Source organism: Pygoscelis adeliae, unplaced genomic scaffold (assembly GCF_000699105.1).
Source record: "Pygoscelis adeliae isolate BGI_AS28 unplaced genomic scaffold, ASM69910v1 Scaffold183, whole genome shotgun sequence".
NCBI classification, from domain to species: domain Eukaryota; kingdom Metazoa; phylum Chordata; class Aves; order Sphenisciformes; family Spheniscidae; genus Pygoscelis; species Pygoscelis adeliae.
This window is the reverse complement of record NW_008824536.1, coordinates 70,205-84,970: the sequence shown is the minus strand read 5'-3', so window position 1 is coordinate 84,970 and position 14,766 is coordinate 70,205. Positions and strand designations below refer to the sequence as shown.

Sequence of the window (14,766 nt, the reverse complement as noted above, 5' to 3'; positions counted from 1 at the left end):
TCGCCTTAGCCCCCCCGCTCCGTCCCGCTGCCCCCGCCGCTCTGTTGCCCCCGGGCCTGCCTGCCAGCCTTCGTGCCCCGAAGCGCGGGCGTTGCTCTCCGCTCGCAGGGTCCTGGTCGGCCTGCTCCCACCGCGGTTGGAAGAGGTAATGGCAGAACTCCATGTGAGGCGCTGCCTCACAGAGGGCCGGTGAGGTGATGCCATGTTTGTACACCCCTGAGTTTCTCACAAAATGGCACAAAAAGTGGGTGGCTTGGTGATATGGACTAACTTGTCAAATATGCTCTTCCACAGATACCGAAGGCTGGAGGCCCAGCTTTGCACCAGCTTCACACGTGCCCATGGAGGAGCTGGCCCAGACTTGGACACTGAGGAGAGCCGGCTGCAGGGCATGTCACTCCTGCACCCCCAGCCTGCAGGATGGAGCAACCCTTTGGTCCAGCTACCCTTCAGGAGCCCCTCAAGCAGCAGTGGTATGTTTGTTGGAGGCCTCCAGTCCTGCTGTGATGCATAGTGAGGCCACCCTGCACCAGCGGTCTGTACACCTCGGGACCCTGCTTCGGCGGTGGGCCATAGCATATGTTGTTTTCTGTGAATCTTCCATGCTATTTTTCTGTGAAGCACATTCCTGAATGCTAGCTATGTAATTCTGCTAGTTAATGACCTCGGGTTTCCCTATTGCTTGAGGTGCTCCAGTGCAACAAAAATCACATTAAACACCAAAAGTTTGAACATTTCAGCAGGAGACAGCAGTGGACTTAGTCACATTCCATCATATGGCCAGATTTATGAGATCAAATCATGATTTTTATGTCTTTGTGCAGATACTAAATAGATCCCCGCACAAAGATTAAAAATGGAAGATGCGATGTGTAATATTTAAAAGCTCACTGAAGTGAGTTTCTCCAAGAACATTTGATGAACATAGTTGGTTCCTCAGGCGTTTTATTAGAAACTACTAGATCTTTCTACCACAGCTAGGTGGTGGTGATTACTTTGTATATAAAGGAACATATGTGATGAGCTCAAGTGCTCTTAGGCCAATTATGACAGGACTTGCTCATAAGTATGCAAATTTGAGACTTTTAGCTATTCCTGTGTGTAAAAAGTAATCTTTCTCATGATAGCAAAAGTGAAAAGCTGTCTTAATGTAATGATACTGCATTCCAATCAGGTAGATATCAGTGTTCACTATAATAGCTATATGTCCAACTTGGTGTGCTTTTGTTTGCCCTGGGGTAGTTATACCGGTTGCTTAGCACCGACTCAAATTCCATGTACATGCAAAGGCCCTTCATGGAAACACCATTTTGTGGTTTTTTTTATTCCTGTTTTCTGTTTAGTTGTTAAGATTTCTGTTAAGATTCACTAACTACAGAGTAGCCATTTGCTACTAAGAGGCTATTTTCTATCATGGTTTTCTATGGTGACTTTTCTCATCTGTCCCTTTCTATATCCTAATTACCTGACTGAATTTGGTTATCTTTTGAAGATAACGAGAACTCAAACATTATATAAACTGTAATCATGTATGTTTTACACAGAACTACAGGAACTTATAGATAATCTGTAGATGGGTTGTTTAAACATTTGGCAAATCATGTTTTAATTCATATTATTAATTCTCAAAATTGTTAACTTGATGAAATAGCGTCATGTATATAAGGAAGTTTTCACTTTCTCGATCAATATACCAAAAGCAGTATTCCCAGCTTGACAGGGCAGATATGTGTTTTCGTTTTGAAGTTACTGCAGCTGCAAGTATTGTACTACAACTGACCTCTCAAAGACTGCAGGGGTCCCAAAGGAAGTGGGATGTATTTTTTAATTTTCTAAATTTAAGTTCCTAACAAACATTCTCCTTCCACCTCATTTTGGAGGCAGTGACTCAGACAGGTGGTTATTATAGAAAATTACATACCAAAATGGAAGGTAAAAATAAGGTGCATGATTTCAGTCCAGTAATGCACCTCTCTACTACCCTTCAATTTCTGGAAATAATCTTTTCCATACAAGCCAGCCACACATGCAGAAGTAGGATATTCCCCCTATTTAATGCAAACTGTGCATCATCACATATGCCTTCAGAGTACCCACAGTTACTAGCTACTTCAGAACTTTTCTTTTAAATCATGGTTTAAACCTATCTTTATTACTGAAAAAATGCAATGTTAGAAATAAGTAAAAATCTTCATTAAAGATCTATTTTACAGAAGATTTTAGTACTTATGTGCTATTTTTATGTTAACAAAGCATAACAGTTAAAAGATCGCTTTAGATTACACTTCACATTACACCTAGAAAAGTCATGAAGTGCTTCAAAATGTATCATTACTTTAAAATGTTTAAGAGAGAACTCTTCCTTACTTGTAAAACTATGCTATAAACTTTGCAGTTAACAATGCTGTTTAACAATGTGCAAGACAGTGCAAATGAACATGAAACTAGATAGATGACATCATTTTATAGATATTTAAGGATTATACCATCCTGGGAGGCAAACCTCCCTCCTTCACAATAAGATAAATTTATGTTTCATAAAATGTTCAAACTGCTTTCAAAATGCTTATCAAAGGTGACAGATTTTGTATTCCTAAGAAGGTGAAGTCTTCCATTTCAAAATGTCAGCATTGGGCCAATTGATTTATGTATTGTTGTTAGTTTTCATTTCCATATTAATCTTATATGATTCAATGTTCCAAGTTTAAACTGTCGGTTACCTTTCTGTGTCTAGTGCCACCCAGCACCCTTATGAGAAGCACCAGGGCTACCATTTTAGGGATTTCTTCTGTTTCACAGTCTAATAATTTGGCCAGCATGACAACTGCTTTGGTAAAAGAATCAAGTGTTTATTGAAACAATTAACTCTAGCTTTTTCTCTTAATTAAGGGTTCTTGAGTCCAACAAACCCAAGTCAGATCACTACAGGAAGAATTTCTTGTAAGGAGAGAATCAAATGAAGCACCAAGGAAATGATTCAGAGCACCTACTGTAAGTACCTCAACTAGATATTGTAAACATGTCCATGTTTCCTGGTCTTTCTATGAGACTTCCTTGGTCACGCCAACTTCCATTCATCTATCTTAGCAATAAAGTCCAAATCCAAGGACTGCCCTTAACAATAGACAGCAGTGCTTCTGCATGTGCATTAAGAAAGTAAACTCTAGTCTCAGCGTTAAACAGAGAAGTATTATCCACCCAGGAAGTGGTCTGCAGAAGCAAGTGCCATCTTCAGTTCCTCTTGTAATTCATTCACAGCTTTCTAAATTTTCAGGCTGTGTTAACTGTATTAAGCACTGTAGCTGTGGCATCATGATACACTACATTCTTCCAAAACTTGTGATAAATTGAGTAAATATGGTAATAATGAAAGCAATTGAATTCAGAATTAAATACCCAGTGCTTTTTTTTTTTTTTTAATTCGGGTGAATTAATTACAGTATAAGCATGATGGGACCAGAGTTTTTGCAGATTTGCAAAACTGTAAGGTTAACTTCTAAAGGCATGTAGTTAGTTCTTTTCTCAGCTTTTTGAGTTTGCTTCTAGGTTTGTTTCATCATACTGAATGGGATTCATTCTGCAGCTTCTTCTCCTCCTCCCACCTAGGAGAGATTTGAGGGTTGCATAGAGGAAGTCAAAAAAGGTATTTTGCATCATTTAATTATGAACCCTTTAGCTGCCTGAGTAATGTTGATGGAGTCCAGAAAAACGTGTCTTGTCTGCCTTAGGCAGCATAAAATGAGAACATGCTTCTGCTCAGAGGGGAAAAAAGGCACATGGAGAAATTGGAATGGGGAACTTGCACTTGATAAATGACCCAAGGGTGACAAAATTTACCAACAAAATATTAACACTTCATCTTCTGAAAAGCTTGACATTATTAGAAAAGAAGGTTTCACTGTACCTTTGGAAAAAAAAACCCAAACAAATACCCATTGTCAAAGCCTAATTCCCTTCCGAGCTAATCAGGCTCCAGTTATTTGAATCACTATTGTTCTTTCCAGAAGTTGTATACTGGTGCAACAGGGGTATATCATTAAATGTCCCTCCACTGGAAGAAACAAATCACAGTTCTCTGTTGCTCCAGTTTCCATCCCTGAATTTCCACTGTTTTTCTTGATGTTATTCCCCTTTTATAATCATGGCAGTGACAAAGGGTAAGGCCCAAATATCTAACCCCCCCCCCCAAACCCTTAGACAGTCAGAACAAAGAATGAGTTGTGAAGGCTCTCTTGTTCAAGGTGAAGGGCTAGAAGTTTGTTACAAGTATAGGGGCTGATCCTGTTCCCACTGAAGTCTATGGGAGTTAGGCTTATGAACAGGAAACTTCTCTCGGTGCGTCTTAGCTGTCTTCAGATTCTTCAGCTGTCCAAGCTCTCTTGGCTATTCCTTCCAAGTCTAGAGCTCCAGAGGTGGAAATGCCCATATCTTGTAGCGCATACCCAGACAAGTAAGGGGGTCTGATCCCACCAAATGGTAAGAGCTTGTAATAAGCATGCCCCAGTTTTGGGTATTGACTAATTTTATAGACCTAAACTCTCCTTTTTCTTTGTTAATATCTTGACTTCCACCTTAGGAGGGGTCAGATGAAATGTATAAACTGTGAGTGAGATAAGAGCATGACTTAGTTATGATGAACAAAATACATCAGCTGACTTAGTGCTAGGCAACCCCACTGCAGTCAGTCAGGAAAATTGCTGGTTACTAGCTAAAAGCATTACAAGTCTTTCTGCTAATAGGATGGGGAGCACAATGAGGCAAGTGGAGTAAGTATTGTTTACTCAAAATGGGAGCACAATGAGGCAAGTGGAGTAAGTATTGTTTACTCAAAATCTCCATTCCCTAGTACTATATCAAGCTACTACTCTGAGTGTATTGATAGATGTCATACACAAAATTCCATCTCCTTCAGACAGGACCAAGAAATGGAGTATGAACCTAGGGAGAACTGCCCTTTTTTATGTTGCACCAAACTAAGGGTATTAGGTTCAAAGACTTCTGTTCAATTATCTTGACATGTAACCAGCGAGGCTTCTAGTCTTGGCATTCCTATGCTAGTTTTGCAGACAAGATGCCTCCCCGTCTTTGAAAGAATGGAAAGACAAAAGCAGCTTTGCTAATAGAATGTCTCCTAGAACGGCAGAATCATATTTCAGGAATATCAAATCATCCTGCTTTTCCATCATGAGCCTTAGGATTTCTAAATTCAAGCAATTCAGAATTTAGATCACAAACTACCCTATAAACAGTAATTTGATGAAATGCAAGAACCCTGCGGAAGACTCTATTTTTCTTAAAATACGATGGAAGGAGTATTTATTTTGAGTACAAAACTCTCTCGTTTAAAAAAAATGCATGGCTTTGTGGAGTTTTTTTCAGAAGTAAAATTCATGAGGAAGCATCAATGTCTTTAAAGCCCTGTTTAAATCTCAGGTCAACATTATAACTTGTATTTTGTTGGAGCAAACGTGACACAGAACACAAATAATTCCATTTCTATTAAGTAAAAATTCTCCTAGACCAAAATGAACTTACTTCATATCAAGCTGAGACTATCCACTATATATGTAGAGATGTAGGAAAATACAAAATTCAGATTGTGGTTTAGCTAGGAAAAAATACGACTTCTAAGGATTAAACTAGCGAGAGAAACAGCAACTCTTCAATTTCTACAGCTGACGTGTCAAAACATACCTATAAAAGAAAGTATCAGGACAAACACTGCTTGCTTAACATACACCAGTAAAGCCAAGTCTGTCCATGAGTAAGTCAACAAACTGTGACTGCAGCCTATCAGAAACATAAGTGTGCTGGCGTGCTCTCTGATGTTAAAGACAGTGTACATAACCAAGTACATAACCAAGACTTACGCGGCTTGTGTTTTCTACTGGTTTTGTAAGTGCTTTTGCATAGGAAAACAGTATTTATAAAGTAAGTGAAAAGATTAATCACTATTTGTTCAGGTCTCTCCCAAATATCTTCCCATGGATAAAGCTTGAAAAACAAATAGTCAATACCTTAAAAAACTAAAATGCGACAAGTATGTTACAGTCTGAAATACATTTCAGGTACTTTTCTCGCATTACCTGCATATCCACAGAGTTCATAAAACAACTAAATGATGATTTATGCATGGTAACTTTCTTGGCAGTAATTGTTATGCCAAGGAAAACTTATTTACTGGTTGCAGACACCCATACAATAACGTAAGGATTTTTTTATTGCATGAACCAATCAATCAGTGTGAAGCACAGACGGTGAATGGTGAACAGAAAATACAATGTTCCTTTTTCCTTTATTTCTAAAGGGAATATCTAAGCTATATTGTCACTGAGAAGTGGGTCTCTGCTCTGAAATGTAGAACAAAATAATGTGGGATGACCTAGAAACTATACAGTTTCTGTGGTTACAGAGGTAAAACCATGCTGCAAACATGAGGCAACAGAACATAAAATCACTGTGTTACATATTGGCTCATGTATTTGTCTTTAGAATCACAAAGAATTCAAGAAATGTCAACATACTAATTCTGAAAATCAGATCAACAACAAGAAAGAAAACGACCCTAAATCTGTAGTACTATTTCAGTATTCAAAAGCTGTACTTAATCTACAGGAACTACAGTGAACTTGTAAAGACTGAATACCACATTAATATTCCCAGCACCAGCTCAGTAACTTCACAACTAATCTGTTGTTTTATTTATGAATATTACAGCTCAAGCTTGCTCAAGTTCCACAAGGACTCCGTGGCAATCTTTAGGGTGAAGAAAAATCACAGGTTTGCCATGTGCACCTATTTTTGGCTCTTCACTCAATATTCGTATCTTTTTTTTCTTCAGTTCTGTCATAGCCGCTTTTATGTCATCAACCTTATAAAAGAAAAATACAGTTCACACAAATTAATATAGTACACTGTATTATGTAGATTCTACATTTAGGAGCAATAATATAATTCCTTACTAAAATGTTACTTCTAAATTCTAATATAATTCTGAAAATAAATTATAAAACAGTTTTAAAACATCTAGTCTTAAAAATAAAAATCCCACAGAAGTTTGCATTTGTTACTTGAAGATTTTATAAAATATTGTTTAAATAGATTGTGCTATATTTAAGAAATTATTAAACAAAAATCACGCACAAAGCCCATTGATTTTTTTATGTTGTTACTTTATAAGGACTCCATAAATAAGCTAAACTCTGCATTACTATTACTAAGAAGATCATATTGCTTTCCAACTACCAATAACTAAAGAAGAATGCCTCCCTGTCTAATTGATGACAGAACACTGACTTACTAGATGCTGGTGAAAAGGGAGGGCAACGGGCAGAAGGTAAAAGGAAAGTCCCTTTTAGATTTATATATCCTTCTCCTGAGCAGGTTAAGCTTCGTAAAGTTTCCTAAGAAAAACCTCGGAATGATCAGAAACATACCCGGAATATGACCTGGTTTTCCTATTGAACTTAATTATAATAATAGCCTTTAAAATAATATTTCAGTACAGTTTCCTGCAGAAATACGTAATTAACAAAAACATGTCTATGCTGTATAATGTGATCTTAAGTCTGCTGTCATGTCATCAGATGAAATTTGGATTTTCCCAAACATTAAATGCATTCATTCTTTGGAATAATAAAATTAGCACTCAATTTAGTAAATCCAATACTCAATAATCAATAAAGACCTAGAATTAAAATAATAGCATTGCTGTTTTTCAAGACGGAAGTGTCTGGGCATAACTTGGTGAATAAACTTGCATGATGCCATTGTAGGGAAGAAGGAAATACCTAGCTTGAACTCAGAGGAACAGACATCAGTTAATTGCTACTCATTTGCAGCAGTTTTGTTCATGAAAATTCTGAACTCACTACAGTTCTTCCTACACACAACTACCAGTCTGCTAAAAAAAAAGAAATGACTGTCAAGTTTTATCTAAAATAAAACAGCACATGTAATGTGTGCCATAGCCCCCTCCAGGTTGTTTCCCCAAGCAGAAAAGCCACTGCAGCTGCCACTCCTGTCCTGCAGAGATGGCCAGAAGAGGAACTGTGTCTGGGCTCAGCTGGAATGAATTACTGCATCCCCAAGGAAGCTGTGAGAGTAAACAGTGGAAAGCCGGTGGATGCATCCATGTTAGGAGAGTATCAGGCTCGGATTTCTCTCTTATTCTACCAAGTGTCCACCATGCTTTTCATTGCAGGTATTAAACTCAGTTATAGTTGGTCAGGAATAATTTAATTTTTTCTTAAAATGCTTATTCTGTCTGAAGCAAATTCCCTATCAAAACATCTGTCTAAAATTTTCCTTTGAATAATAAGACATAAGGAAGAAATGAAGAGCATTTTGATAAACTTATCAGGCTTCCTCTCCAGTATGGAAAGAATTTTTACAATTCAGCTTTTTGCAATAAAATTGTTCATAGAAAGACATTTCTACAAAATATTTTTTAAATTTCAAATGAACAATCAATTGACACTGAAGTTTTAATAGTTTTTCTGAAAACTATTTTTGCTCAACTTCAGAAGATAACGTATCTGAAATTGTAAGATTTTCCATTCTGAGGAGAATGGAAAATTGGTGGAGGGAGGTTAATATCTTTTGATTGACTATGGTAGTGACCAAATCTGTTTTCATTCCCCCTTAAACACCAGGTCAACAATGCATTGCTTTTTTCTCCATGTAAATTAGTCTATAATCTTCCGTTTGTTTTTATGTGGAGACAAACATGAGGGACTTAGGACAATCTTTTTCTTAAAGAAATTGTTGTTTTGGTTTGGTTTTTTGCATAGAGAATCTATTAGTGAGTTACAAGACTTCATTTAGGAAAATCTGGCTGCAAGTAGCACTAGCTCACCCGATTAATGGAAATTAATGCAAATAGGCAAACAATGGAAGAAAAATTGCAATGCGTGTGTATGGAAAATTTCTCAATTCTCGATGAAGCCATGCAACTGCAAACACTGGTCTTTATGTTGTATTCTGAAAACAATTTTTACTTACAACAGTATCCCATTTTATTATTACACTTTGCATTAAATAATAAAGCTTGGAAGACTCATCTGTAAAGTATTGAAAACGTGTCATGGGCAGCAGCATGAAGTTTTGCATCAAACATCTACACTAAAACATGAGTATACTAAATAAGATAACTACTTTACCCAGCACCTTTACATCTTGTGTACTTCCAGACCAATCTCTCTTTGATGGACAAGGAAGAACAGGACAGAAGAAACTCTGGAGACTTTACTGCTGTTTGGTAAGTACGACTGACAATCTTTTTTGATTTGTGTATACAATTATCAACTTTAGTTGATATCAAACAGGAAGAAACTTCTGAAAATCTAAACTATGCCTTAGCTTAAACCTACAGCTCCATCTTTTTCCAGTGTATGTCCTTTCTATGTCAGGAAGTTGACACCTGTCACACGCTCTTCAAAAGCGCTTGGGCTTGTCCACCTTCCACACTGGATGCTTAATCCTCCCCTCCCTAATTTAATCTTTATAGCATAAAAGAGGAAAAAATCATCACATAGCTCATGAAATTGAACTGTGATTTCCAACACAGAAAAAAGGCACTTTTAAGACTTCTTCTTATGCAATATAAATTCTCACAAGTATGACAGCCTTACATATTTGTACTTGACACAGGTCAAACCTATGAAAAAAGTATGCATACTTCAATATCTCTATCTTATTATATGATACGTTGTGTTAAAGTACCTCAATGCAGATATGATGCATTCCTCCAGTCTTGCTTTTTTGCAGAAAGCTTGCAATGGGACTTTTCTCTCCTAAAGGATGTAGAAGTTCCAGTTTTGTATTTTCCAGCTCCACAAAAACAGTGTAGACGCCATGTTCGGGAAGAGCAACAGTCTCGCTCACCTGTGCTCCTAACACATCTTTATACAAGGACTGAGCTTTCTCCAAATCGGGTACTGCAATTGCTACGTGATTAAGTCGGCCCAGTTTCCACAAACAGCTTGGAATGTTTTGAGAAAACGAATTCGACGATAGAGTTCGTATTGTGGGAGCTGAAGTCTGCGATCTGGTAAGAAGCCCTGAAAAAAGTGAATAGCACTGATATAATGCTTTTGAGAAAGGATCAATATCTCCTCTTTCCCCTTTTAATGCGGCCTATATAACTCCTATGTCATAAGCACACCAGTGTGCAAAACTGAAGGTAGACTGAGACCAAGGAAAGAATTACTCCGTAGTACTAACAGCTCAATGAAAATTATGTCATTATGTATGTAATTGTTCAGAAGTATTAAAAAAAAAAGCCAAACACAAATTGTGTAAATGCTTACATATAGCTGTTAAAAAGAGGAATACACGGCCAAATGTAACAGTCTTGAAAGTACTTAAAAGTGACTTCTGAATTTTTCTTGCACTGATACTGCAAGATCCAAAAGATAAAAGACTTGAGCTCTCAGCTGTCAGAACTAACTCCAGCAAGGAAAGAAATGTCATGTTGCATCTGAGGCTTAAAGGTTCCTAAAACCTCCCAAGTTTGATTTCCTATTTTCTCTTTCTCCAATGATTAAGTCATTTGCCCTTCTTACTTTTCACATGCCATACAGGTCTTATACTTAGTTTCACTGATCTGTTTCAAGATGCTTAGAAATATTTCGATTCTAAGTGCTGTGAACAACATCATGTCCAACTGACCAATAACAATTTAGAAGATTATCTTTAAAAGGTCAAAATCATAATAGCTTTTTTAATGCAACTAGTACCACTGACTTCAGTGTGACTTGCAAAAGAAAAATAATATGATTTGGCTCCTCATAATGAAAAGGTAATTACAAAAAATTATTGGATGACCATATGACACTAAGGGCTAACATGTAGACAAAAGATAGAGAAGTCATGGAGAAACCCAGTGCCATGAAAAACTGCTTAGATATCTACAGAACTCTTCACAGACTGCTCTGACAAGGCAGAACTGAACTTTGCACTACCTGTGCCAAATTGTTGTGTTGCTCACAAATAGTTCTATGGTTGCTTTTTTTTTTTAATCACGAAAAAAAGATATAAAATGAGGATACTTACAAATGAATTACATTAAAAATTAATCTGTCAAAGTACTAGAATCTGGAGAGGTTGGGGAGAGAGAGTGGGGGAGAAATTGTGATCGTATCAGTTGTTTCTAGGACCAGAATTGGAATTAGGTGAAAGGATATATTCATGAAAGCTGCACTTCAATTTCATGCCAGTTTGCTTTAGGTCAGGTCAGAGTTCCCAATGCCTCAAGGCCAAGCTAGAGGTATTTTAGCATTTTGGAAGTCTTCGAGGCATTCTTAGCTTTAAATTCACAAATGTGCTCTTTTGCTAAGAGATTGTGCCAAGGATGCACTGGGATTCTGGATGCTTTGCAATACTCTGAGGATAGCCTGGCTTGCATTTTTTCAGACTCTTTGTACTCTGTAAGATTAGTAGTAGCTGTAATTAATCAGCTAGCTTCACTGTATGAAACTGAGAACTACCATTTCACAGGAATTCAAGACTCAAGCTGTCAGTTAATTTTTCTTCACAAAGACAATTGATGCAGTCCTTAAATCTAAGCCTTTCTGAGCACTGTGCTGTGGTGGAAGAAGTGTTTGTGTGTATTTGAGCCTTAAAATTACAACATGCAATGCACATACTTCCGAAGACGTAGTATCACAAAAGTAAGTCTATTCAGAATCATTTGATAATACTAAATCAACATCCTACATTCCTATTTCCAGAAACTTGTCCAGTTCTGCAAGTAACTGCCCTGAAGTATTTCTTGCCAGCCTTTCACACCGTACATCCTGTCATCTCCTTCATCACAGCCAGAAGGTCTGGACAATTCTTTTTCACTTGTTACCTTTAGGCTATCATACTGGCATAGTACAGCAACTCAGTATTTCCAAGTACTTTTCAACTTTTTACCTGTTAAAAAAAATCCCCTAGCAACTTCGACACAGAAGAAAAGCTCTTGTTTTTCCAGTGTCTGTGCTGAAACTATTTTGTAGACAGACTTGCCATCTAAATGCATCTGTATCAGGGGTGAACAAAGTGACTGCCTAAGGAAGCAATACTATGCAATGCTTTAAAATGTACAAAATAAGAAACATGCAGTATCTAGTTGGCAGGATTAGAGGCATGGATAATTAAGTTGGATCAGATCACCAGAGTAAATAATGTATTAAAAATTGAAAAAAAAAAAAACAAACTACCATACAGTCTTTTCTGTCCACCTAAGATTCTACCTAAGCAACTCTGTTTCCTACAATAATTTCTTAAGACCTGATTCAATTCTTGCTGAAGCAAGAGATACTTTTCCACTTAGAGGAGGTCAGTATTCTCCAAAAGAGAAAAATCCTTTGAAAGATAAGGACCACTTACTATATAATTTGTTCTGTTTCCTAGAGCCTTTTATTGTTTCATTCCTTCTTCCAAATATTAACAGACATCAGTTCAGTAGAAATGCTACTAATGTAGATTTTTCAAGCAATCTCTACTGATGGGAAAGGCTAGGATTTTTCCCATTCTTTTTGACATCTCCCATCTGTAATTCTTGCTGTACTTCACACAGGGCATATGACTACATGGTTATTATAATTTAATTTGTATTTTGTCTATTTTCAAGTAAATTCACAGAAAGTAGAGACACAGACTGTTACTCAGCTATTACTGAAGCAATAGCAACAAGAATAGAAAATACTATTTCTGTTGTTCTACCCAAGAAACATTTGATTTTTGTGGTGTTTTCTGGAAAGATAATAGATTGAAAAAGTGAAGTATATTCCCAGGATTCTTGTAAAGTCAAAGATACTTAAATGCCCACTCATATGACAGTATTTTTCACTCATGTCTCCATTTCCTCCTCTCAGTGGATTGGGTGGTAGAAGTCTATATATTTTTCCTATGAGTGTGTAGGGGCAGAGGACTCTTCAGCAGGTTTGGGGGTTTTTTTTTGTTTTATTCTATGAGGTCTTGTGAATTTATCCTAACTCTAGTCATATGCATATAGAGCTTTAATTTTAAACCCATAATTACCAGTATGAATTGACTGAGATTAGACAAAAGCATTTGTGGTTTTTTTGCATTATATAGATTAGTAACTATATAGATAAGTTACTTAAAATTCTAATCTTCTTCTAACCCAATAATCAAAAGATGACCCTGCAGTGGAAAAGAAAGCTTTTCAGCAAACTTCGGATTGAAACCCCATCACTTTCATGTTTCAGGAAAGAAACACATTTATGCACATATTACAAAACTAGTCCTATTAACTGTTGTGGCTAAATTCTTCAATCACAAAAGCATTTCCCCACTGACTTACAAAATTATTCAAGTAATTCTTAACTTTCTCCAATGTTAAAAAAAATACTTTCTCTGCTTCTTTTGAAGCCAATGGACACTGTGACTAAAGTATCTATCCAAGTACCTGTCCTGCTTGAAAAACTTGCATACGCTGACCAAATTCACACATGCAGTTGCTTGTCCTGGTATATACAGCATTTGCCCTTACTGTGTTTTTTTAAGACCTCATTTTTCAAACACTGACAACCAAATCTGAATTTTTCTAGGTATTTTGTCCCTTAGAGAAGATTCAGCTGACCCTGCTCTCATATATGATTGCTGGCTTCCTAGCCTCAGTGATACTGCAGAATGTATGTCACCTTCTTCAGCTTCATTTGAAAAATATTTTTAAATTTATCTATTTGTTTTTTTATTCTATTAATGGTTGACTGATCTACTAGTATTACGCGCATCAGTTTAAACATGTACAGTTGTACCAATAAAATGAGATCCTCATCCTTCAAATGTTTATGCATGGGCTTGTTGCTGCTTTTGTGGGGCAGTGTTCATTGACCTACATAGCTAAGTAATGAAACGCAAGCCAAATCCAACTGAATTCAGTCATGTTCTCTATGGGGAGAGAGACTGCAACCCACAGCAAGAAGAACCTTGTCACGGGGCACTGCTCTATTGTAAGCCATTTCAGGCTGAGAAAAACTCCCACGCCTGGAGAGGATTGCTGTCGCCGTAGGGAGTCTGGCATACAGGGGCTGTGTATTGGCTCTCTGGACCAAACGGAGGAAGGGCATAGTCTGGCCATTCTTAAATCCCAGCAATTTCAAGGTGGCGTTAGCATCTTGGAAACTTTACCAGCCAATGAGGCTTAGGTCATCCATAGTGCTGCTCTGCTCTGTGCTGGAGGTGGCTTTTGGGGATCAGGTGGGCTCCATAGTTCCTAGAAACTGAGTCTCGCTGTGCTGCAGCCCTGGTTTCTTCCGTCAAAGTGCAATTATACAAAGGTGTTTTCATTCCCAGTATCCCGCTGATCGATCACTGACGGCACCGGGTCTCTCATGCGCTTTTCTCCTGCAGCCTATGGCTACCGAGTAAAACAGTGTGGTTTAGCTATGGTGAGTTTAACCTGCCCTTACTGTTAAGAGAGTGAACAGTCCAGTTAATTATAACGAACGGGAAATGATTTTGCATTTGACCTCCAAGTTGTACCTTAAATAGACAAGCTCCTCCTTGCGCCTTAAGTATTAAGTTTGGAATTTGCTGCATAAGTTTATTCTAAGCCACATGATGTCAGTTGTTAATGTATCTCTCATCTGGATCAGAAGGCCTTGTTTTCATGTATAAAAGCATTTCTGTTTTGTTGCGGCCTGTAAGGCTCTCACGGAGAGCCTCGGGCCCGCTCCCGCACCTCAGGGCGGGCAGGGGCGGCGCGATCCCGCCCTGGCGACCCGCCCGGCCCCAGCACGAAGCGGGAGT

At 37.8% G+C, this 14,766-nt stretch overlaps 1 protein-coding gene across 1 annotated transcript in view; it reads right to left on the bottom strand.

Moving 5' to 3' along the window:
- Positions 1-6,204: 6,204 nt before the first annotated feature.
- Positions 6,205-14,766, bottom strand: part of MCEE (methylmalonyl CoA epimerase) — a 20,156-nt gene continuing 11,594 nt past the window's right edge. Inside the window, exons 3-4 of the mRNA XM_009321598.1 lie at positions 9,724-10,061; positions 6,205-6,871 (exon numbers count right to left, since the gene is read on the bottom strand). Coding sequence (XP_009319873.1) covers positions 6,719-6,871; positions 9,724-10,061 — 491 coding nt within the window. The 3' untranslated portion in view covers positions 6,205-6,718. The remainder of the gene's footprint in view (positions 6,872-9,723; positions 10,062-14,766) is intronic.